This window comes from Dermacentor andersoni, chromosome 2, assembly GCF_023375885.2.
Source record: "Dermacentor andersoni chromosome 2, qqDerAnde1_hic_scaffold, whole genome shotgun sequence".
In the NCBI taxonomy this organism is placed as follows: domain Eukaryota; kingdom Metazoa; phylum Arthropoda; class Arachnida; order Ixodida; family Ixodidae; genus Dermacentor; species Dermacentor andersoni.
In genome coordinates, this window is record NC_092815.1 from 22,561,753 (window position 1) to 22,584,482 (window position 22,730).

General features: G+C 49.9%; 1 protein-coding gene across 2 annotated transcripts in view; it reads right to left on the bottom strand.

Annotated features, from left to right (window-relative positions):
- The window catches only part of LOC126542823 (protein dead ringer homolog), a 255,944-nt gene that overhangs the window by 89,957 nt on the left and 143,257 nt on the right, over nt 1-22,730 (bottom strand). The window contains exons 7-8 of one of the 2 annotated variants that reach the window (XM_055077418.2): nt 22,291-22,371; nt 6,252-6,324 (exon numbers count right to left, since the gene is read on the bottom strand). In XM_055077418.2, the coding sequence (XP_054933393.1) occupies nt 6,252-6,324; nt 22,291-22,371 (154 nt within the window). The remainder of the gene's footprint in view (nt 1-6,251; nt 6,325-22,290; nt 22,372-22,730) is intronic. The other variant, XM_055077419.2, reaches the window with a different exon arrangement.

Here is a 22,730-nt window from a genome sequence, read left to right on the forward strand (position 1 = left end):
GCAAATTAAACTTCCCCGTAAGTTAAGCCTTCTGCATTTGGTGGCTGCTGCATATAACGCATTTGTTTTTGCATGCTTCTAAGCGCCACCAAGCCAACGACATACACACAAAGTTTGTCATGTTCGTCCACTGTTAACTGTATTCGAAGTCAACCGTTGTCTCCCACAAGGTGATGGATAGTAGAACTGATGTCAATTTGTGTGTATATACATATATATAGCTTAGTCCTCACCTTATTTCACGCTGTTAGTTCAATATCGACTAATATCTGCTAGCGTGTTCATCGTTGCAATGTCACTTCACGCTGTCCGCTAGATGAACTGATAATCCCGCAACACGCGCTCTGACTTGTCCAGTATTGCACGACAGCTTCGCACAGGGCCCGTGACATCCGTAGGGTACGAAACACACGACTCAAAGAGTTCCGTCCGTCTGTAAACACGAACGCTAAGTCGCGGCGATCGGCGTGAGCACCGTCCCTGCCCGTGTGCGCTGTACACACACACACACACTATATATAGAGGAGTCCCTTAGGCAGCCGTAACTGAGGCTGTTTAATGAGCCGCTTCGGAGACGCCGCGCGAGCCAGCTATAAGTTGTTCAGACAACTGTGCCCTCACGAAAGTCACATTTTGCTCGGCCAATAGGTATGCTCTTTCTAAGCCGGCTCGCTTTCCAGCAGCGATATGCGGACGGCTAGCGGCGAAAGACGCGGCGTGGATTAAAAATAACCACAATCATCTTTAACGATCGGCAGCGCATATTTGGGCAACAATTGCGCTTCGCCCCCCTCGCGGCGCGCAACAAAGCCGGTCCGCCGCTAAATATTACCGAGGAAGCGCTGAAGCCGAGAAGAAAGAATCCAGAAGCCAAGATCGTCACAGGTGCGAGGAGGGGGTAAACTATGGCGCGGCAGCATGTATGTCCACTCGAGCACAATAGCGCGAGAGTCCATGAACTGGGAGTTTCTTTTCTTTTTTTTCTCTGTCCTTTCTTCACGCGACACTGCGGAGCGAGAACCTTTGTTTTGTCCTCCGGGTTCATCAGAGCCCCCCCGGCGACCGATAGGAAAGGAAAGCGCACACAGACGCAGAAGCAGACTGCATATCTCGTGTCTTATCTTCGGCTCCCCTATTATATGTATAAAAAGAGTATAGCTCGCCTGCAATCATTCCCGCTTTGTTATCGGCACTCGAGATCACACGAAGAGTTCCTTTTCTCCCTCCACTCAGCACTTATGAACGAAATTGGCGACTCCACAGTCAATTCCGCGTCCGACTGCGCGGGGATTTTTTTTTTTTTTTTTCCCTTTTCAAATGTTTGACGCATCACAGCGTCAGTTGAGAGAAGCGCCTTGTCCTATCGCCTTTCTTGTGTCCGTTGTATTGCGCTAAACGAAGTGTTTATGGATCCGCACCAACTAGCCCGCCAACGCATTGTGCTGAAGATTAACGCCCCGGTGCCTCGCAAAACAGATGCAAGGGTTTCCGCAAGGGCTGCAAACGAATGAATTATTTGCAACACGGTGTACAATTAAAAGCGCGCTGCACAGACAGGGGCAGTGCTACTGTTCTGGCTGTCATCTGCGACGATATAAACGCCTACAAATCGAAAAACAAGCGCTGCTCGTGAGTCGCTTATTGATGCGTCAAAGACTGAAAAATTGCCACCAAAGGCCGAGGGCAAAACAAACCTCCGAAGCGGTGAAACTATGACGGGTAGCGGCCGAGTTAAGCCTAACGTGGCTCCCGCTTCTGTCGTCGACAGCCAGAAAGCACGACAGGCCGGACAGACGGCGTCTCGCAAATGGCCTTCTCGGCCAAGCGTCGCCGTCTCGTTTTCAATGCTAAGTGCGTCGCCGGCCGTCGCGGAGACCTCGCCAATCTGCTCGCATCTTAATTCGCGGTATTTCCACAGGTGGACGGAGGTGGCCACGGCCGTCGGGGGAGGAGTCGAGACAGCGAAACGCGATTGCATATCATCGAAGCGTCTAGCGACGAAACGAATTGAGACTTCTTCGGCGTCACGGGCGCACAAAAGGGAACGGAGAGTCTGCCCGCTTCCGCGTTGCACGCTTATTGTTCCGTACCGAGCCGCGAAGCTGGTGGCGACGGCGCTAGGTGGCGGCTGCCGCGGTCCGTGCTCTCACACGGGAGCAGAAGTACGTACGACAAGGAAGGGGCCGGGTTGCGCTGCAGAGAATGCTCAGGGCGGCGTAATAAAGACGCGAGGAAAAGAGGGCGCGTGACTGCTTCCTTACACGCGCACACTTTGGCTGATTAAAATGCGCTTCACGCCTGTCGGTTATAGGTTAATTGTTTGCCGACGGTGGAACGCAAATGCGGGAGCGCTCGGCAGTCGGCGGCGGCGGAGGTTCCACTTCAACGGAGATTCGGATTAGTGCGTTTGTTGGGCCGGGACGGATTCCATACGCGTTATCTGGCATAAGAGAACAGCGCTAAGCGTAAGAATAGAGCGCACACAAAGCCCCGCGAGTCACGGGACTTGGAGAGACACAATCAGGTGTCACCATTCACGAAATTATTCGCAGAAGCGGCCAACAACGCTTCGGCATAGTTGGCACGATTCTCGTTAAGCCTTCCGCTTGGGCGGGGACAGGCGTAGCCGACAGTCGTAAAATACGTACACTGAACCAAATGCGGTGCGCATTTCGCACTCAGCCTATTGCCAGAAGAAGTTTGACGCAAATGCCCCTGAGCAAGAGAAGTATAACTTCGTCTTACAGTGTCGCCTATGACTCCGCCCTGCGATACTGAATACGCAATCTAAAAATATAATAAAACCTAAATTACTGCGCAAGCAGTGCGAGAAAACGAGGTGCAGCAAGATAGCAAGTGAACAGCTTCACTCGGAAGAAAGGACAACGAGTGCCGAAAATTCAAACCAGCGAGTACCAGTTGTTAAATATCAGCATCGCACATTCAGGAGAAACTTAGCGCTAAGGCAGCGGGTTTTGGGCATCAGCTTTAATCTTTGCACATACAGACAAAGTGCGCCCGCAAAGCTTTTGCCAGTTGTTTCGGAGTCACTCTGCTAGTGAGGCAACCTGTCGTCGAGCACCGTCGCGGAGCTCTTGTGGAGCGCCTCGGAAGCTCAAGAAAGTACTTTCCGTTTACATGATCTAAACTACCGAATTTCAGCCCAGCTATATAGGGTTCATGTGAACGTAGCTAGTAAAAAGCACTGTTACTCTACATTTATTCGAATTTCGATAAATAAGTTCAACAGAGGAGGCTGCGCCTTGCAGGACAAGTCCTGTCGCTCGTGAAGTGACTTTGAAATTATAGGCAAGGACTGTGCCAATAGTAGGGCTCATCTTAGTGCCGCATAAAAACGGATACAGGGATAAAACAGCGTAGAAATACAAAGAAAGGAGGGTTCGATAAACAACAAGTGCTGGATGACCAGTGTGAAAAACAAGTCCTATAGATACAGCTAGCTGAACCATAGCCAACATATGGGGCCTAACATAACTGATGGTTATGAACTACACTAAAGACAATGGCGCAACGGGAAACTAACAGTAAAACCTGCTCAATGCGTAGTTGGCGGGAGCAGGCATGCACAAAACGATGTAATAATTAACCGACAATGACAGATGAGCGACTATAAACTAACCGGCAAAAAAAAAAAAGAAACGTCTTAATTATCACTCACACACACGCAAACAAGCTTTATTTGCGAGCAGGCAGCAAAAAAAAAAAAAAAAGAAAGAGAGAAAGAAAGAAAAAAATATATATGATTTTCACTTGCCGCCATAGCGGCCTTGCAGCGACGGCGGCATCCTCAGCAAGACCGTGAGCCAGTTTCCCCATCAGGCCCCACTTCTCTGCGAACGCCCTCATGGCGGTCAACGCACGCGCCACGTCGGATACGGAAGGACCACCATACACTTCCAGGTCGTGGTCGTCGTCGTGAACGACGTGGAAGCGCCAGAAGCCACGGGAGCAGCAAACACGCTATGGCTACCATGTTTCGACGTCACTATCGGTGGCGACTGAAGTCCGAGAAAGGTCCGTGTGCCGCAATTTCACTATCTATGATCCGCACGCTCAACATTTCACCACACATTTACGCGGCGAAAAACGAAGTAAATACTACGCACTAACCGTTTGGCATGCGGTAAGCGACTACGGCTTAAGCGGTGAGCGACAACGGCTTAAGCGGTGAGCGACTACGGCTTAAGCGGTCAGCCACAACATTAGCTTAAATTGCGACAAGGCGGGGGATTCATCGCGACCACATTTAAACCGGAATTATTTATTATGCGGGTACGTATTAACGAGGTTTTGCTTATATCCATGCTCAAAAATGGGCGCAGCCCACATTACTCGTTGACTGTGCACACAACTTAGGTCGACGTTTCGGTAACAAGTTAGAAAGTCCAAGATATAGAAGGAATTAGGCCCTCCTCACCTTGCCTTACGTGCCCACAGACGGTATTCTTTGAACCACTACATAAAGCATGTTCTAAACGGGAAGCATAATAAAGTCGACGAAGAGACAAAGAGTAACATTTGCCTGCCCATTTGACAAGGCCAAACTTCCTCCATAAAGCAGTGATACATGCAACTTTCAAGCGCACTTGCGCCAAGATCCTTGCGCAACGCACATGTCAGGGGACGTGCCAGGTAAAAGCCGGGACGTGTAATGGAAAACAAATCAACAAAATGGGCCGAGGCACATCATCCCCTTATAATCTTAAATTCTTTCGCCTCACTCTTCATCATCCAAACACGGCAAATATCTCACTTTCCCTGGATGCCGTGAGTAAAAGGAAGTATGTCTGCTTGTTCAGTATACCATTCTGGCGAATTCACATGACATTGTTTTCCACTGCAACAGTAAAGGGCGCGAGCTTTCATGGATTATCATTTCGCAGAATCAACGAGCATCGAGCGTAGTAATTGCCGTGCTACTGACGTAGTGTAAGCGACCGAGCGGCTCCAGCGATCACGCAATCGCATCGCAGATCGCTAGCTGTACCCCGAAGACGGAGCGATTGGAAGCGGTCGCTCATCGTCAGCTCACCTCGGCGTATAACGCGCGCGAAACAATTGTCCATTTGGCAGCCAACGCCCATTCCATTTCTCGGCAGCGAGTGTGCGTGCGACTCGGAGACACGGCGCATTTTCACATCTCCGCGCGCGAATCCCGCGTGTTATTATTTCTTCGCCTTCCAAGTCGCCACCTCCTGGCCGCTGGCCAAGAGCTCCGAGCACGCGCGGCCATAACGCCTGTCAGAAGAAGATTAAAGTAATCTCTTCCGCGCGATAAACACGAGGAATACAAGAAAGCGATGGGTGTGCCCCGACTCGCGTATATATTTGCAATACTCCTTCGCTGGAATCTATACTGCTCGGCCGTATACGGGAACGCGTTCTTTCCAAACCTACGCGAGTCGGGCGGCTTTGGCTTTCGCGGCGTGGCTGCACCTTTCCTCCAAGGAAGGCTCGGGTCCCTTTCGGAAGGGACACGCACAAATTTATTTTGTCGCCACTGGCAGCGCGCCCTTTTCACTTGAGGTCTTTATTGGAGAACGCCCTGGCAGAGCCTATTGAAAGGGAGAGAGTCGGCGGGCCGCGTTTTGCTGGCCGGTCGCCAGGCGACTAATCCTAATGCAGACCCCGCCGTCAGCGCTGTTGTCGATTGCACACGCTTTCAACGGCGTCATGGATGAAAAGCGCGACGCCTGGAACAGTCCCAGTTAGCTCTGTGCTGTCTCACAGACAGCGAAAGGGCGCACGATGCCGATTCGTGGCTGAAAAGGGAGCCAGGTTCAAGTACCAGGTGTGTCCACGGGGCCAGGTGACTGTACTTCTCCGTTACCTGACCTCCAACGATCTCAATGAAATCTAGTGACGTCAGCGACAAAGCGCCGCGTTCACGAATACGAACTTCTTAATTGATTAAACTGGCGACCACGCCGGCTTCAACGAGCGCCACTACAACCTAAACGACACCGTTAAAATTCTTCTTTGACGGTTAAGGACTGGGCAGCGACCGAGTCAGTTTGAAGACGCACCGTCGAACAGGGTGCTAACCTGGAACTACTTTATTGGCAGCAACGTATCAAGACACTCGGAAAACTCAATACACTAGATCCACCGTTAAATAAGGTTAACGGTTCCTTACAGTCCATTCGCGAGCTTGACACGTACGAAAAGGTCCAATGAAAACGCATAACAGATCAGCTGGTGTTTCACAAGACAGCCACTAAGAAAATTACCTCGTTTCTGCATAAAGCCGAAGAGGTCATCCAGGAACTCTTTCCTTTTGGGGTCATCGCTTAGCTCGTACAGCTGCAAAAAAACATATACGAAACCATTATTTTTTCCACACGCAAACAGCAAGAACTCGTCGCCCGTAGCATGGCGACACAATTTCAACGGAAAGGACCACAAATCCTAAGCCCCAGCGATCACGACATTCGCAGTCACGAAGCAATGTCGAAGGCAAAGTTGAATTGTCATATTCACTTCTAAAGCGATAATTGGCGATTATACATTCGGCCGTGGTGTCGCAAGCAAACCACGCATGAAAAGATCGAATAGCACATCTATATAACCATTAATCGAAACTGCGCCGCCACTGGCAAGAAAGTACAGGCGCCTGTATTTGCTCAGTTCAAAATGACACAGCGACTGCTTGATCGTAAACTTACAAATCTGGAATGCCAATAAGGTCAGTCTTACCGTTAGTGGAGGCCTAATAAACCACATTGAGCACAAAATAAAATAAAGTAAAAAGTAAAGAAAGAAATAGAGAAATCCGCGACAGCCGAAGATAGGCGGTGATGTCACACTGTAGTTCGCGCAGATGCTCCTCCTAACGTCATAGATTTTTACCACGTCTGATGGGTTGAGTGCTTAAGGACATTTCCCGTTCCGAGGAAACCACATATGTGGGCACACTTTAACAATCTTTTTTAAGCACGAAAAACGCCCAAGCACGTCAAGGATTGCTGAAATGCACGATGACGTCACGCTGACGTTCAAGAACCACGTTTTGCGAGCGGAATTCAAAAAGGGTAAATTTTACCATCTTTCTCCCCGATAGTCATGACGTTTCTCTAGAGAGAGAGAGAGAGAGAAAGAGGGAGAGGGTGGCTCGCTAATGAATCCCGGAAAGGTTTGCCTGCAGGATGTACACCAGATGGGTATGACGAAAAATGAAATAATGATGTCCTGTTCAGCAACACTGGAGACGAATTACAACAAATGATTGATGACCTTAACAGAGAGAGTGCAAGAGTGAGGTTGCAGATTAATATGCAGAAAATGAAGATAATGATCAATGGCTGGGCAAGGGAACAAGAGTTCAGGATCGCCAGTCAGCCTCTAGAGTCTGTGAAGGAGTACGTTTACCTAGGTCAATTAAACACAGGGTACTCTGATCATGAGAAGGAAATTCATAGAAGAATAAAAAGGGGTTGGATCGCATACGGCAGACATTGTGAGCTCTTGACTGGAAGCTTACCGTTGTCATTGAAAAGAAAGGTATACAATCAGTGTATTTTACCGGTGCTGACATATGGGGCAGAGACTTGGAGACTGACAAAGAAACTTGAGAACAAGTTAAGGACCGCGCACAGAGCGATGAACGAAGAATGCTAGGCATAACCTTAAGAGACAGAAAGAGAGCGGTTTGGATCAGAGAGCAAACGGGTCTAGCTGATATTCTAATTGACATTAAGAAAAGACAATGGAGCTGGGCAGGTCATGTAATGCAAAGAAAAGATAACTGGTGGACCATTAGGGTTACAGAATGGGTGCCAAGAGACGGGAAGCGCAGTCGAGGACGGCAGAAGACTAGGCGGGGCGATGGATGGATGGATGGATGGATGCATAACTTTATTGAGAACCCTCGGTGTGCGCGATTAGAGCGCAGCGGGCCGCAGCGCGCGCGAATTTCCTAATTTGAACGCGGAGCGATGAAATTAGGAAATTCGCGGGTGCTAGTTGGCATCGGTTGGCACAGGACAGGCGTAAATGGAGATGGTAGGGAGACGCCTTCGTCCTGCAGTGGACATAAAATAGGCTACTGCAACTGATGATGATGATGATGATGATGATGATGATGATGATGATGATGATGCACAGTTCACAACACAGGTACGCAGTGTACACAAACCACACCACGCAACACTCGACTAAAATGTCTCATTGATACCAACTCAAAACTCAGAAGTACCTTCGTTGCGCGAGATGCATAAGCAGTCCATGGGCCAAGGACGCGTTAGCTCAAGGGATGGAAGTCTGTCGTTTGCTTTAGTGGAGATTTTTGGTGATGCTTTCATATGATTGAATGGCACCAAGACAATGCTGCGGGAGTTGGCCAATTTGTCACTTTTTGTCACCGCCGTTACCAACGTTACTAGTCTAGTAACGTTGGCCGTTACGACACCACTAGAGGGATGAACACCATTATCTTGGTACAACATGCAATCAAGACGGTTCACTGTAAGATATACATGTACGTGCACATGAAATTTAACACAGAAAGAACGTTCTGAGCGAAAACGCACAAATAATGTAAGAATTGCACCGTGCTCTTTCATCTGAACAGCACTGCGCAATCTACCTTTCGAACCACAGCAGATTTTGATCAAGAAGATTGTCCACTCCATCTGCAGCGACTAATGCCGTGGCGCGAACAACCTCCAGCGGATGCACGATACCGTGAAAGGGACACTAAAAGCAAATGTTCAATTGACGTGGACTGCTTAAATCACATTCCAGAAACCTCGCAACGCTTGTTTTGTGCCATTTTGAGCTGACAAGCGCAGAGCATACAATGCCCGATGACGATCGTGTCTGCAAACGCGCCGCGGAAAGATCTGAAATTTCAAACCGAACGCCGTATTACCTTCTCCTCGCGGCCGTCGCGATCCAGGCCGGAGGAAGACGTATACGTGCTAGTGCGCCTACGTACACGTGTTTGCACTGTGACGTCGCTCGTGGTGACCCGTGTCTTCGAGAATTATTCAAGGCAACATCTGTTATTTTTGCAATATGTTGCTTGAATAGACGAATCAAAGCTTAGAGAAATAATAAAACACGCGAACTGAATGTCTGCGTGTTTTTTTTTTTTTTACATCACACCGCAGCAAGAGAGATGTAGTTCCGTTTTGTCTGCTTTTTCCCTCGTCGTGCAGTCGCGCGCGCAGACACCGAAACTATGTCGTTTTCTACCGTTGTGATCCGCTTGCGTCTGCCTCAGTATTCGTGTAGCCCTGCTAGTCAGGTGTTCTCGTGCACATCGCGCAAGATTGTGTGCTGCGCGAAACGAGACAATCACAACAGCTCGCGCGACACCGTCAGCGGAAGTGCACACTGTAAAAAGCGAGGAGAAAGAAAAATCAAGGAGGGGCCTCTGACGTATGCGTCACGCGATCACCGAGGTCCGGTATGGGAGAACGCAGGGAAGGAATTTCGCTTGCGGAGGCTAGAAGGGGCAAGTGGAGAGAGTGTCTCGCTTGGCAGTGGAGCCCACCTGCTGAAATCACCGGTTCGCGGCACTGAAATATTTCTATTTCGGCTATTAATGAGCCGATTTGAAAACTTATTGCGGCAGAACTAGAGGACACGTAACAACTTCCAGCGTATAACCAAAATTTGCTATGGAGCCTGGTGAGGGGCCCTTCAGGGTCCGAATACCTTTACCGCAATTCAAATCTCCCGCCACACAACCAGGGAGAGGTGACGTTGCATACGCCATCACCGCCGTTTGCTGCCGTCGGTGAGTAAAACGGCGCCCGACAGACGGCGGTACGGTTTTTGCAGAAAACGCAAACGCGCAGCCATGGAGAAACCGAGCCAAGACAGAGTGGTGGATTCGCTGCTGTAGCTGCCTTTTGGTGAAGTTGCGGGAACCGTTCGGGGATCCCGCGACATTGCATGGAAGTGGAATTGTCTGCTACTTGGAGTTCCTGCGAGTTTCGTGAAGCGGCAATACCGGCGCAGCACTACGCGATAACGAAACTACTGAAACGCGAAAGCGCGCGCGGCGTGGAAGAGTTGAGAACGAAACCTTTCGACCGCCCATGTCGCTGTCAAGGGTAATATCAATGAGTTGTTCTTTCTAAAGATGAAGCAGAATTGGACAAGTAGCATTTTATTTCGCCTTATAATGCAATGTAGTGATGTTTCTATAAGGAGTGGTTCAGTATTAGTGACAGAATTTAAATGAGGAGTGCCTTCGTCATCGGGAAGTACGATAAATGCCCCACGGGTCTCTCTAATCGTGTCCTGCATTTACCTCAATTTCTCAATTACTAAGGCTCTGTTCGCGATGATATTGACGCCTTAGAGATTCTAGAGCACTGATCTGTCACTTAAGAGTGAGTTATTATTTGCCTTCATTTTAACGCACGGGAATGCAAGGCAGACATGCCCATGTTCCACTCGACTAAATTTCTCCAATGCAAAATACCTCTTACTTGAAGTAAAGCAGATGGGGTCGCTACTGCGACATGCGTGGAACGCCGGGGATATGACACAGCCCACTTCATCTGCTCTGAACGTGCGTCATATACTATAATGCCTTAAGCTATGACACGTACTTGGTCCAGGAAATATACGACGCCGCCTAGTGCGTCCCGCCAACGAACCTTTCTAGAAGACAGTGGTCTTGACGAGATACTTTAATTGATTTGCATGTTGTGGTGTTTTCTGCATGTTGTTTGTCTGTGTCGTGAATTGTGCGTATCATTGTTTACCCTTCCCATCTCGAGGAACAAGCTAGGCATGCCGCGTAGCATGCTCGAGTTAGAGTGGGTAAGGGAAGAAAAACACAGGAAGGAGAATGAATGTGTGCGAGTAAGTGCAGGGGACAGACATGGGACAGCTTGAGCTGGTCATGGGGTATTCGCTTTGCAACAGGAAAGAGAGGTCTGTCGTTGATGGGAAGTTTATTTTACGCTGAGGTCATCACTTAACTGCGCAAATGCCCACAAATGCTTGGAAGCCAGGTTGTTTTCATGTGTGTATTTTAAGCACAACATGTGTACTACAAGCAATATGTGACCTCAGCGCTGGGTCCCGTATAAGTATCAACACCGAAATGTCTGCTGAAAATTTTAGACATATCGCTGCATGCACATTGCAGGCACACTGGACACGTCAGACTGTATACTTGAGCCGCTCGCTGTGTATTGTTAACTCCGGCGTCACAAGCTTGTCCAGGCCTCTGTGGCAAGCATCAACAAATTCGCGCATGGTACGTGCAACTGTTCACTTTCGTTGTTACTACACATATAACATACGACCCGGATTTCAAACCGGCACTACTTTTTACCGTATGCCTCAGAAATAGACGACAACGAGAAAAACTCGAGGCACTGCGAAGTCCACAATTGTCGATACTACTTCGCTATGCTGGTTCGCAAAGAGTGACATGACACGAGAGATGGGGCAAGCACGAACATTCGAACGACGAAGCAACGCGCGACGCAACATCCGAGAGTTCAGGTCGACAAAGATAGCACGCACCGCTGGTGGGTACTTGGTCCCCGGATCAAAGCTGCAGCCTCTCCTTCCCCTCCAAAACGACCGCGGCAACCGTCGAGAGGCGACACGAGAAAGGGTGGGGAAGGGGGGGGGGGAGCGCGCGAGATGCACAGCAGCCACGCAACGACGAAAGACACACAAGGGTTCATCAAAGCAGCCTTACAAGCCAAGGGGAAAAATAATAATAAACGAGCTGGGGCATCTGAGGCCTAGCGGCATGCGTGCTCAGCGGTGTCGAAGAGAGGAAGGGAACTAGAAAAATGGCTGAGAAGAAGGGAACGATGGAGTCACACCGGCGCGAGAAGACATCTGCGGAGACAAAAGAGAAACAAAACCGCCAAGGGGGGTGTTTCGGCCAGTTTCACTCGAGAGCGACGAATACACGCGGCGGCAGCTAAGAAGCGAGCCGCTCAGAGAGAGGGGGGTAGGGGGAGAAAGAGAGACATGGTTGGAAGGAGCAGAGCGAAGAAGCGAGGTGGCAAAACAGGAGGAAAGGGGGGGCGCTCTTCCGAAGAGACATTCGTGCTCGTCGAGATCTGTCACGCGAGGAGCTTTAAAAATAAATCCGCGAATCACACCTCCTCGGGTCCTTTAAGTACACTGACGTTCGGCGTGGGGATGTGTCTCGCCAACTCGGCGTGATTTATAGCGGGTTAATTTTGGATAACGCCGCCACCGCGGACGGCGTCGTCGCGCAGCCACGTAGATGGGAACTCTTGCGAGCGCAAGACGAGAGCCCCGAATGAGCAGCGCTCAGGAATCGGCCTCCGTGTCTGGTTTAGCCACGAAGTGGGGTTTCGAGGGGGAGTTCTTTTCCATCAGGCAGTAAACGTGCCGGAATAACGGCATGCGACGCGTGACGCGCGTACACCAGACTCTTGAAAGAGAGAGTGGCATGGAGAGATGCTAACAGAGTGCAGCCTGCCTTCCCCCCCCCCCCCCCCTGCTGTTTCTGGTGACGTCAAAGCGCCGGCGGGCCGGTGCGCGTGCGCGCCGCTCGCGTATGCGCGCCACATGCTTGCAATCATCGCTCTTTTGATATACGGCCCTGCACGAGCCTCACGAAACACGCGCTCCGTATTGCTGGCAACGAATCTGGCCAACACCGAATACACGGACCAAGACGAAGAAATTGTATGGAATAATTGGCCTTGTGAAGGACTTGCGTGCAGTCGAAAGAGAAACGTGATGCCTTGCAAATACCCTCATGGTCCTCGGCAAGATTACCTGATTTGGTGGAACTTGCGGAAGAATAACCTTCTCGAAGACTCGCCTCGAAGTTATGATCTAGTAAATTCTGCCTGGGGAAAATGCACACAGTCGCTCTTTGCTTTGCGGACAGACATGTGCTTAGCCAGCAGCATCATTGAACTGACTGAGAGCGCAAGAGAAAACTGCAGCCTATGATGGCTTTGCCCTATTTGTCGTAATATGTATCTGTCGGTAAATCAGTAGCCTTCTCGAACGCCCCAAGGGGCAGGGCAGCCCGAATGATGACCGACATCTCTTCCTCCGTACGTAACGTCAGTCGTGCCCGCAGTGAGGTGGCGAATATGAGGCGTCTCAAAGAACCTGCGCTACCGGCTTTTCTTTTTTTTTTCTTTTTTGACAATGCCACCGCCGCTTCTACATGCCGAGGAACCAGAAAAGAAAAAAAAAGCACACATGGGCTAGCAGTTTAGTTAGTTCCAGCATAAGAAAAACATGGCCATCACACTACGAATTACCATGAGGGCGAGCGCGTGCCTGACGGTGAACAGAGGCGGAAGGGAAGAAGAAGAAGCAATACCCCGAGGTCGCGGCACGTACAACACCGCGCGCGCTTCAGCAGGCGGATATCGCGACGCAATCGCGTCCGCTACTTCTCATCCTCCGCGCGAACACGATCGCGCTCGATAGCACAGTGCGCGTGGGGGTGCGCGCCGAGCCGTAAACGAGGACCCGGCGTACAGGGCGAAAACGCGAAGGGAGAGATCGGAGGTGTGCAAGAAGAGGGCGCCGCCAAGAACGCTCTCTTTAATGGGAGCGGCCGACATGACGCCGGTCGGCAGCTGCTTGCTCTCAGTCGACGGAGCAGAGCACACACGGATTCATACACACTCATTCAGGCGTGCAGGTGCGCCTCGGACGGCTGCACTGGAAAGGAGTGATTTCTTAGTCAGACGGACAAGGGCTACATTTATAGGACGGATATTTCCGGAGATGCTTTCACTTCTACGTGACGTAACATCTGGCACCAGCGTCTCACCCCATTCCCGGGAATAAAGTATCATTGAATTCACAGACATGTGCGCAGTCCAGTTAGTATAGCAGAATAAGGGGCGAGGTTGTCGTAACGTCCAGGAAATGTGTCTAACTGTTCAAAAACTTCTTACGCCATGTCCGTTCACAATCAATCCCCATGCGAGCTGCATCTGATAACCCTCGAAGAGATTGTTAAAAAATATTGTCTGCGCAGATATCTGCACTGCGGCGAGATTATCTGACAGCTGCCGCAACCTGTACCCGGTGCAATTGTCAGGAAGTGTTGCAAGATAAATCACAATCCTTGCCTGAGGTTGCTTCAATCGTGTAAAGTCGTAGCAATGCGTCTCGTCTCAGTCGCATTATTTTGCCCATTCCTTTTTTGTTTGAATTTCCGCTGCTTGCAGATTAGAATACGACGCTGCTGACACCCGGACCAATGTGCAGCTCTGTGTATACGCAGCCAACAGATAAACCTGCTCCTGTGTAGCGACGTAGTAGACAGGGCGCTGTAGCTTTGAGCAGAATGCAAGTCACTAGTTACTCCGTGTTATCAGCTTTGCTACTGCAGACGCAAAGCTGATGAACCAATAACGGCGCATCGGAGTACTATGCTGCCTTACGCGGACGCTTATATTACATTAAACGTTACTTTCAGTAGAGGTGCACCGCCAGCGCTGACATCACCGCGGCGCATTTCAGGGCACTTCTACATTGATATATATACGGCGAAAGCCTGAGAATACCGGGAAAAAATGTGTATCGAGAGGCAAGTATGTTGCGCGAATATCAGACGCAGACTCCAGATGTCTGGCGGAAATATTTTAAAAGTATAATACTTGAGGTAACGGAGACAAAAGTAGAAACGCCCCTGGTAGTGTTCCGTATTTCCTTTTTGTCCTGTTTGACTACGAAGACGCTCAATGAGTGCGAACGAAGGCGCGAGGGCGCTAACGTCAGTCCTATAGGTCGCCGGCGGACTTCTGTCCATCGTCAATGTGAACAGACCTAGAACACACTAGTAGCGAATATGAAGTCGAACGGGGTGCCGGACACTGGGTGAAAGCAAAGACGGTCGACACAATTTATTGAGCCTCGTCCCACCACTAGCCAGCAAAGGATACCCCCTCCCCTTGAACACTGCTCTTCGGAAAACCTTGTTTGCATTCCGGGTTTATTAGGTGTGTGACACTGATGACGTCAGTTCTGACACGCTTGTATCACAGTATGCCATCGCAGACGAAGGCATCTAACGCCCTTGAGTTAAAGGACTCCGGTACAGTGGCACATGCGGCCGCTTCGTTTCCGCACACTGGCCGCCTTTGGAGCCTGGATCCCTACCGACGCGCGCGCGACCGCGATTCACCGCGAAACGTGGGCAGAACGCGACCGATCGCAAGTGTGCCACCCACGTTTGGAAACGCGACGCGTCCGCACACCGACGGCGCTAGAGAATAATTCACCGGGTTGATGCTCGGGGCTTGCTCAGTGATAGTTGTTGCTAGGCGATGCATCCCTTACTTAGTCGGTGCTTGCTGTCGCGCATGAGCGAACTTTAATGTTCATACAAAGCGCTATTTCTTTGTCTTTCAGTAGACGCAAGCCGGAAACCTCGCACGGTGCCCTTGATCGACGCCTACTTATAAGCGCGAGAAGCGACGCTACCACGGTGAAATAATGCGGACGAGAGCTAGGCCTACGAACATTTAAGGCTTTTGCATATCGGAGCATTCCCCGCCTCCACACTTTGTGGATCTATGACGCCTACTCACTGAGGAGGATTGGCCAAGGCTGCGGAATCGGCGAGATTTCGCGGAGAAAAAGAGAAAGATCGCGCCCAATGCGCCCGCGACGCCCTACGCCTCGCTTTTAGGCTTTCGCAGCACGCGCGCGTCCCACATGCTGCAGTGACAACGAAGTGGTGCAGAGGGCAGCAACAGCTGACATGCTGCATCGTCCCGCCCCCTTATGCGCTTACGTAAGAGGAAAAGAATGGGTTACGAAGAACTGAAGGAACGTCGCACTACTGTAACTCAATTAAACAGGTTAGTTGACAACGTGAACCTATATGCAATATGGTTAACCAGAGTTCCGTAGGCGGGACGTAGGGAGAAGAGCACAGGGCGAATAACTGCAAGTGAACAAGTCTCAAAGGTGCCCAGAGCCTACCGTCAATGGCCAGACGACCCCCAAGCCAGCCCAAATGTGTACGAACGCAAGAGCACGTATAGGCGCGCGCAAACGAAAGAATGCAATAATAAAACGTAACCCAGTATGCTAAAGGAGCTCATAACGGCTATACGAAACCAACTAAATACTCCAGTTCAGGCAACAAGCCTGCCGAAGAGCTGCAGACCTTCAGTTCGTTTTCAGATTCCACTTAGCGCGAGGAGCGCGAATGTAATGAATACATTCTGAAACCGCAACCGCTAGCAAATTTGTTCAGAGATGGTGGGTTCAACGTACAGACAGACACAAGGCGGCCTCGACGTAGTCTCCTTAGTACAAGGCTTATGAAACATCCCACATCTGCCGCGTCCATTTGCGCAACTGCATGCTTGATAAGTACGTAACCGCTAGAAGTGCGGATAACAGCAAGGCACGGAGTATAAATTGAGCAACAGAGTACCGAAGCAGGACTAAGATAGACAAGGGAGAGTAAAGCGCCTAATTTACCTTTCTTTCTAGCGTTTTCTTTCGTTATTTTCTCCGGCATGGGAGGAAGCTCTATCAAGTCCCTGTCGACGACGTCCGGCTATTTTAGTAGCGCGGAGGTATACTCATCCTAGCAGTCTTGTCTGTCGTTACCCCGATCTTCTTATCCCCGCACACTGCTGCCGAGTGTGGTTTTCTTTTTCCTTCCCCTGGCTTTCTTCACCTGCTCATTTTCTTTCTCTGTCACTCTTTCGCAGGCGTCCTCTCAACCTACGCTCTGCCTTCCGTCAGGGTTTTGAGCCTCAATAAAATACCGTTTGACGTGCGCTCCCTCCTCCGCACGCGCTCTCTCCCATCTACCCTTTTTCTCCTTCAACACCGTGCTCTTCTTATACAGGGCGCCCCTGCAACCCTCGCAGGCCTCTGGCTAAGTTGAGCCCTGAACGCTGTATACGGAGGCACACACGAACACACAAGAAGAGCCAAATTTATAGTAACCTTTCCTCAAAAAAAAAAAAAAAAAAAAAAAGGGCAGAGAGAAAAGAAAATGGAGGTGGAGGTCGATGTATGTCGACAAACAAATAAAAGCATGCTAGCTGCAAAATGAGAAAGAAAAAGGCAGAAGGAGCTACCGAAAGGTTATTACAAAAAAGAAAATGGCGGGGGCGGGGGGAGAGGCAGAGAGAAGGATGGGACGACAGAGGTAAGCGGCCAGGCCACCCGTATTACACACGCGTACCGGGATGGATGCCGTGGTTACGCGCAGGAGCCTCTGGAAACGCACAATTTCGCAGCGAGTGTTGGAAGCCATTTTTCTTTCTTTATAATTATTGTTATCCTTTTCATAGTGCAGTCTTTCCCTCTCACTTATGGAGCTTGCGTATAAATATAGGGGCCCGCTGTAGCGGTATCCATGGGCAGGAGATGCTGCACTCCCCGTCTTCCCTCGTTAGTGTGCTCTCGGCTCGTGGCGATCATCGGCTTGTTTGCCCGATGAGCGCCTGGCTTGCGGCCCAGAACTGGTTCGGCGAGTGCCGGCTCAAGACTTCCGAGTGTGCCCTTGGTCGTCGCCCTCGGCCAGTAGCTAGACTTTAGAAACCGGCTCGATAAGTGAGAAAGATTCCCTGCGAAGCGATGCTCGTTCGCGCAGTGTGGTGCGACGAAAAAAAAAAAAAAATGCTTCGCGGTATACATGTAATTCGCGTACTTGCCTTCGTCTCGTCTTTGGCGCATATTTTCACAAACAGAAATAATTTCGCCGCTGTCAGCAGGATTTCGCTCATACTGCATCGCAGCAGCGAAAGTTTACGACTGCCAACTACGTTACACGGTGAATCGGGTCCAAATGTCTCAAACGTCCGATGAAAGGGAAGCAAGCGTCCACTGAGGATGTGAGCACTTTACTTCGACATTATGTGGGACCAGCGACAGTCCGCAAAAGCAGCGCGATTGCTGACCTCACAGCTCTCCGTTTTCATCAATTAACGGGATGTTGGGGACAGGATAACGTGCGACGGATTAATGCAGCCCGATGCTCATTACGCGGTGGAGCGCTTTCCGCAGCAGTGGGTGGGCAGCGTTGGGTCAATAACAAAATGTCGTTACGCAGTATAGGCGACGCGCAAAGGACGTGTGTGTGTGACACCCAGTCGCTAAAGAAAACACAAACGCATACAAGCACTTCTCGACGGTAACAGTGACAGCCGTCCTCGTTGCCAATGAGAGGCCGATGCGAAAATAAGCCTACTTTGAAGTGCATCAATAAACAACGGCTTCGAAGGGGGGTGCTGATACACGTGCGCCACGACAAGCCCCTGGAGAACGCACTTTGCCTTCCCTCCACGCATTCCCTTCGCTGTGATCGCTTTAGATAGCAACTCACGAGTCTATTCAATGCTGCCGATTACTGTTTCCACGCGCAGCACGGGACACCACACCAGCTATAGTCAAGCCGAACGGTCCTCTGTGAAAGAAAACCCTACAGGAAAAATGAACAGCGATATCGCCGTTTGTTTTCCTTCCTATGTACTTCAGATAAGCTACGATATAGGTCTTGGAATAACGCGCTCGTTACTTGTCTTAAACTTTAAATTGCAACGGAATGGCTGTATATGAAGGTGAACAGGTAAGATCGACACATTATACTCTTGAATCAGTTCAAATGAAGTTCAGTGTCGGTAAGTCAAAAAAAGCAACTCTAGCGAAGGCGAACTCAATCTCGACATCTTTGCGACTAGCCGCTTGGTTCCGAAAAAATTGCACTCACGTGGATAATTTTCTGGTGTATAAGGTACATCAAGGTGATGCCATAAGGCGCCACGCACTTGTGAAGACCGTGAGCTCTTCTATTGGCGACAGCTCACTTTAGCAGCACGCGAACCAGGCTCAACATTAAGTGTGCATGGGTACATGTCAGCGGTAGGGAATATATAAAACTAGCATAAGCAACGCTACGATGTATATTTTCTCAAACAAATTATCCTAAAGTATAGCGATTTATTGAAAGCCTTACTTTCGAAAGAGGGAATCATGCGGTATCTGTTAAGTCTTTTTGAACAAAGTTATATTTTCAGCAGTATAGTCTGTAGGTCGCTTAACAAAAATTTGTATAAAAGAAACAGATTTCACTTTCGCGACGAGTTTAATTTAAGCACTAACTTCATACGTACACTTCGGTTGCCTGGCTTGCCACAGAAAGTTGATAGCGAGTGGACAATGCTTAAAAATGCGCATGTCTGAGTCTATGTGCATGCTGTCCAGTGTTTGTATCGGAGGAGAACATATATACCTGCATACGTTTATGTAAATTAACTACGCTGCCTGAGGGGACTGGACTGCACGCGCGTGTACCCAAGGTTGGGCTCCAGCATGCTTCGTACTTATTCTTACTAATCTTAGCGTTTTGGTATCATTCCTGTGGAGCAGACGGTACACATTATTGTGACGTCAAGCTTTCACAGCAAAGCTGTCCCAGAACGGTTTTCGTGCACCGGGGTGACCATTGTTAAATCTCAACCAAAGAGCCGCCGGTAGCGCAGATTGCGTCGGATACCTAAAGCAGCCGTCATGTGACCAGGGAGTCGGTGATGCACCACCACAAACAGCGTGCTATACACAGCCTTATTCGGACAGCGGAACGCCAAGTCGGGCGCCGGCTTCCGTAGAGCCGGCGCAGGTTGCCGGAATATGACTCTGATATAAAAGAGTGAAGAAGTGCTAAGCTCGGATATAGTGATCTGCTTAAAAACGGCTCGGGAATACCAAATAAATTTTGGAGTACATAGTGGAGCGTTTGCAAAGCCTTGGATCACTTTCTGGCGGTGGCACTCCGGACAACTACGACTTCCAAACGATGTGATAACGCCCTTGTAGAGCTTCGTTGCCTTTGACGTGCGAGTTCCTCGTATTGGCATACATTTGCGAAAGCCTTTCTCTTTCTTTCTTTCTTTATTACAGAGTTAAATATCTATCTCTTTAAGCAAGCTGCATGCGGTGCGAGGCCAAGAAGCGAGCAGTCACAGTTCTAGCTTCATGCAAGTCCGACTACCGCCATGTTCGTCGAGAGGAAGCGAGCTGCCGGCGGAGGAACCCGTGCGTTCGCAGTGGGCAGGGAAAAAAGAAGAAAGAAAAGAAAAACAGGAAGCGGAGACCTCGCGGGCGGAAGCTGCTTCGCGGCGATCCATCAGCCACACGTCACGGCCAGCTCGACAGCCACCACGACGACAGCGCGCTCGCAAGGCCGAGCAGGTATACACGCTACGGTCACGAGCGGTCGAAGCTCGCGACACTACTGTACGCGCACGTGGGAAACGTAACTGAGCGCAATACACATTAAACATAAAAAATAACAAGGGCCGGGGGGGACGGGGGGGACGAAGAAAAAAGCGCGCCATCTTGAATTGTTTCACCGCAAACGACACCGATATCCGGGAGTAGATACATATTTAAGGCTCGGTAAAGCTAGAACAGTCCGACTTGAACCACAGGCGCAGTGACAGCGGTGCGAAGCCTCGTGGCCGTCATTGATAACGGGGCCACCAGACAAGTTCGTTGGGTCTCTTGCTCGCAATTTGCGTGCGACAGAAGCTCGTTTTCGGCTGCGCTACAGATTAAACAGAAACCACGACGTGTCTCGATTCTTGCTGGAACCTCTTGTCCCACACATATATATCGCTGCACATAGTTCGGGACAAAGTAGGAAGCACACTACTTCAATACATCCAGGTGATTGGCGGTGTGTCACAGAAGCTATAACGGGATGAGCGCGTCATCCTGTCTTTAACGTGACTATTTAATCTGAATGTTTCAGAGGATAGAATTCAAACCCTGAGGTCAGAAAACATGAACTTAAATGAGATCTTAGTGGTCGCGATCACGTGCCGCACAACAACATCTTATGTGCAAGAACAAAGCTCCGGCCTAAGTTCAGTTGTCCCCCGTGCACGTTGGTAATCCACACAGAATTCCATTCTCCCGACCTTCCCACCTCGCTGACTTCGCTCTCGTTTATTTCACAAAATTAATTTGACGCTTTTCCGCCTGCGGCTCGGAACAAAAATTGACATCAACTAAGCGCATGCTGCCATGTGCGATGCAGGCCCTTCAGCAATGCGTTTGCTCATATTTTGTTCGTTATATAATTGGTATAGACCTGGTAGTTGAACTTAGCCTCCCCTGAGAATCTTTAGGTTAGCGTAATACCAGAATGAGAGCGGGTTACTCTACAAGAGGAATGGGGCTCGTTTCCACAACAAAAGTCACGCTGAATCGCAATAGGGTTAAATTAGCCAACATGAAAATAAGTACACGCAACTATCGCTACGTGTATACCGAAAGTTCAACGCAAGTACTGAACACTCAAGTTCCAACACCTGAAAATTTCTTAGTAATGAGTGGCATGGCTCCGCCACCATGTTCATGAGTGTTTTATGAAGAAAACAAAGAGCCATGTACATTCACCGTATCTGCCCGTTTTGTGCAGTGCGCGAAGGCAACCGTTTTGTATACCACGCTTATTCGACAGGACTAGACCACAAACGACAGGAAGAAAAGGGTGGGCTGTTTGAAGATAGCGCGGTGTTTACGTTCCTCGCGTGATCGCGACCTCGTGAGAAACGTTCGCCACTCGGGCACACATTCTCTGGGGATGCGAGGGTAACCCTCACCCACAATCATTACTGCCAGCTCCCTCCGAGGAGGGTTGGAACCAGCTGCTGACAAGAGCAGACAAGAAAACGCAGCTCGCACTCGTCTCGTGGGCCAAGGACGTCGCCCCCACCTGGGAGCCACACTAGGCCTACCTGCCCTAACTTCCTACCCTGCAGTGGCAAATAAAGCTCTCTCTCTCTCTCTTCACGTTCCTCGTATGCACTGTATCTCCGTTCTTTTACGTTCTTTTCCCTTATCCCAGTGAAGGGTAGCAGAGCGGATCCGTTTATAGCTACATTTTTACTTGAACCCGCAAAATAGAGTCGGGTTTGTCAGGCTGGAAACCGGCCGTCGGGTTCATGCAAACGTTAGCGGATCGGGCCGAGCGAGCGTCGAGGCTCGTTCGGTCAACCCGCCTGCAAAGGTCGGGTGCAATAGCCGGGTCAGCTTGACTTCTGACTCAATCCGCTCCAGTCGAGTTCATGTAAAGGAATGCTTAAGCTGCTTATGTTTCCCTCCTTTCGTTTCTCTTTCTCAGACACGAGGTTAGGAAAAGCTCACAATATTCGCTTTGCCGCCAGCAGAACAGCAGATAAGTGCGAACATAGAGCAAACACAGACCTTCACCGAGAGGCATCGATGCTGCGAGCACAAGACACACTACATAACACAGAAACCAGAAAAGCAACACGAAGCAGACGAGTTGCTTACTTTGCCGATGTCGTCCATGCTGCTCACACGGCCGTTGGAGTCGCCGCTGCGGCTTGACCGAGATGATTTGGGTGTGGGACTCTGATTGGCGGGTGCGAGTGTGTTGCGGGGTTGGGGCAGGGAAGGTGGGGTGGACAGAGAACAGACAGTATTCAGAGTACGAACAAAGACACAAGGCACACACGGACCGACTCACGGTCCACAGTCACACAATAGGCAAGCACAACAAACTCGCGCATGCGCACATTAAAAAAGAAAGGCCAAGAAAATGAGCACTGCTACAAGATAGCACAGGTTGCAGACTATACAAAACACACGGCAGGAGATATATTCGCATAGGAGCGCTATTGCGTTTCTTTTTTTTTTTTTTTTTCTCGTATGCAGGCTTTGGGAGGCTGCTTCAGCAGAGGGTGATCCGAATGGTTTAGCTGGCAGAGGAG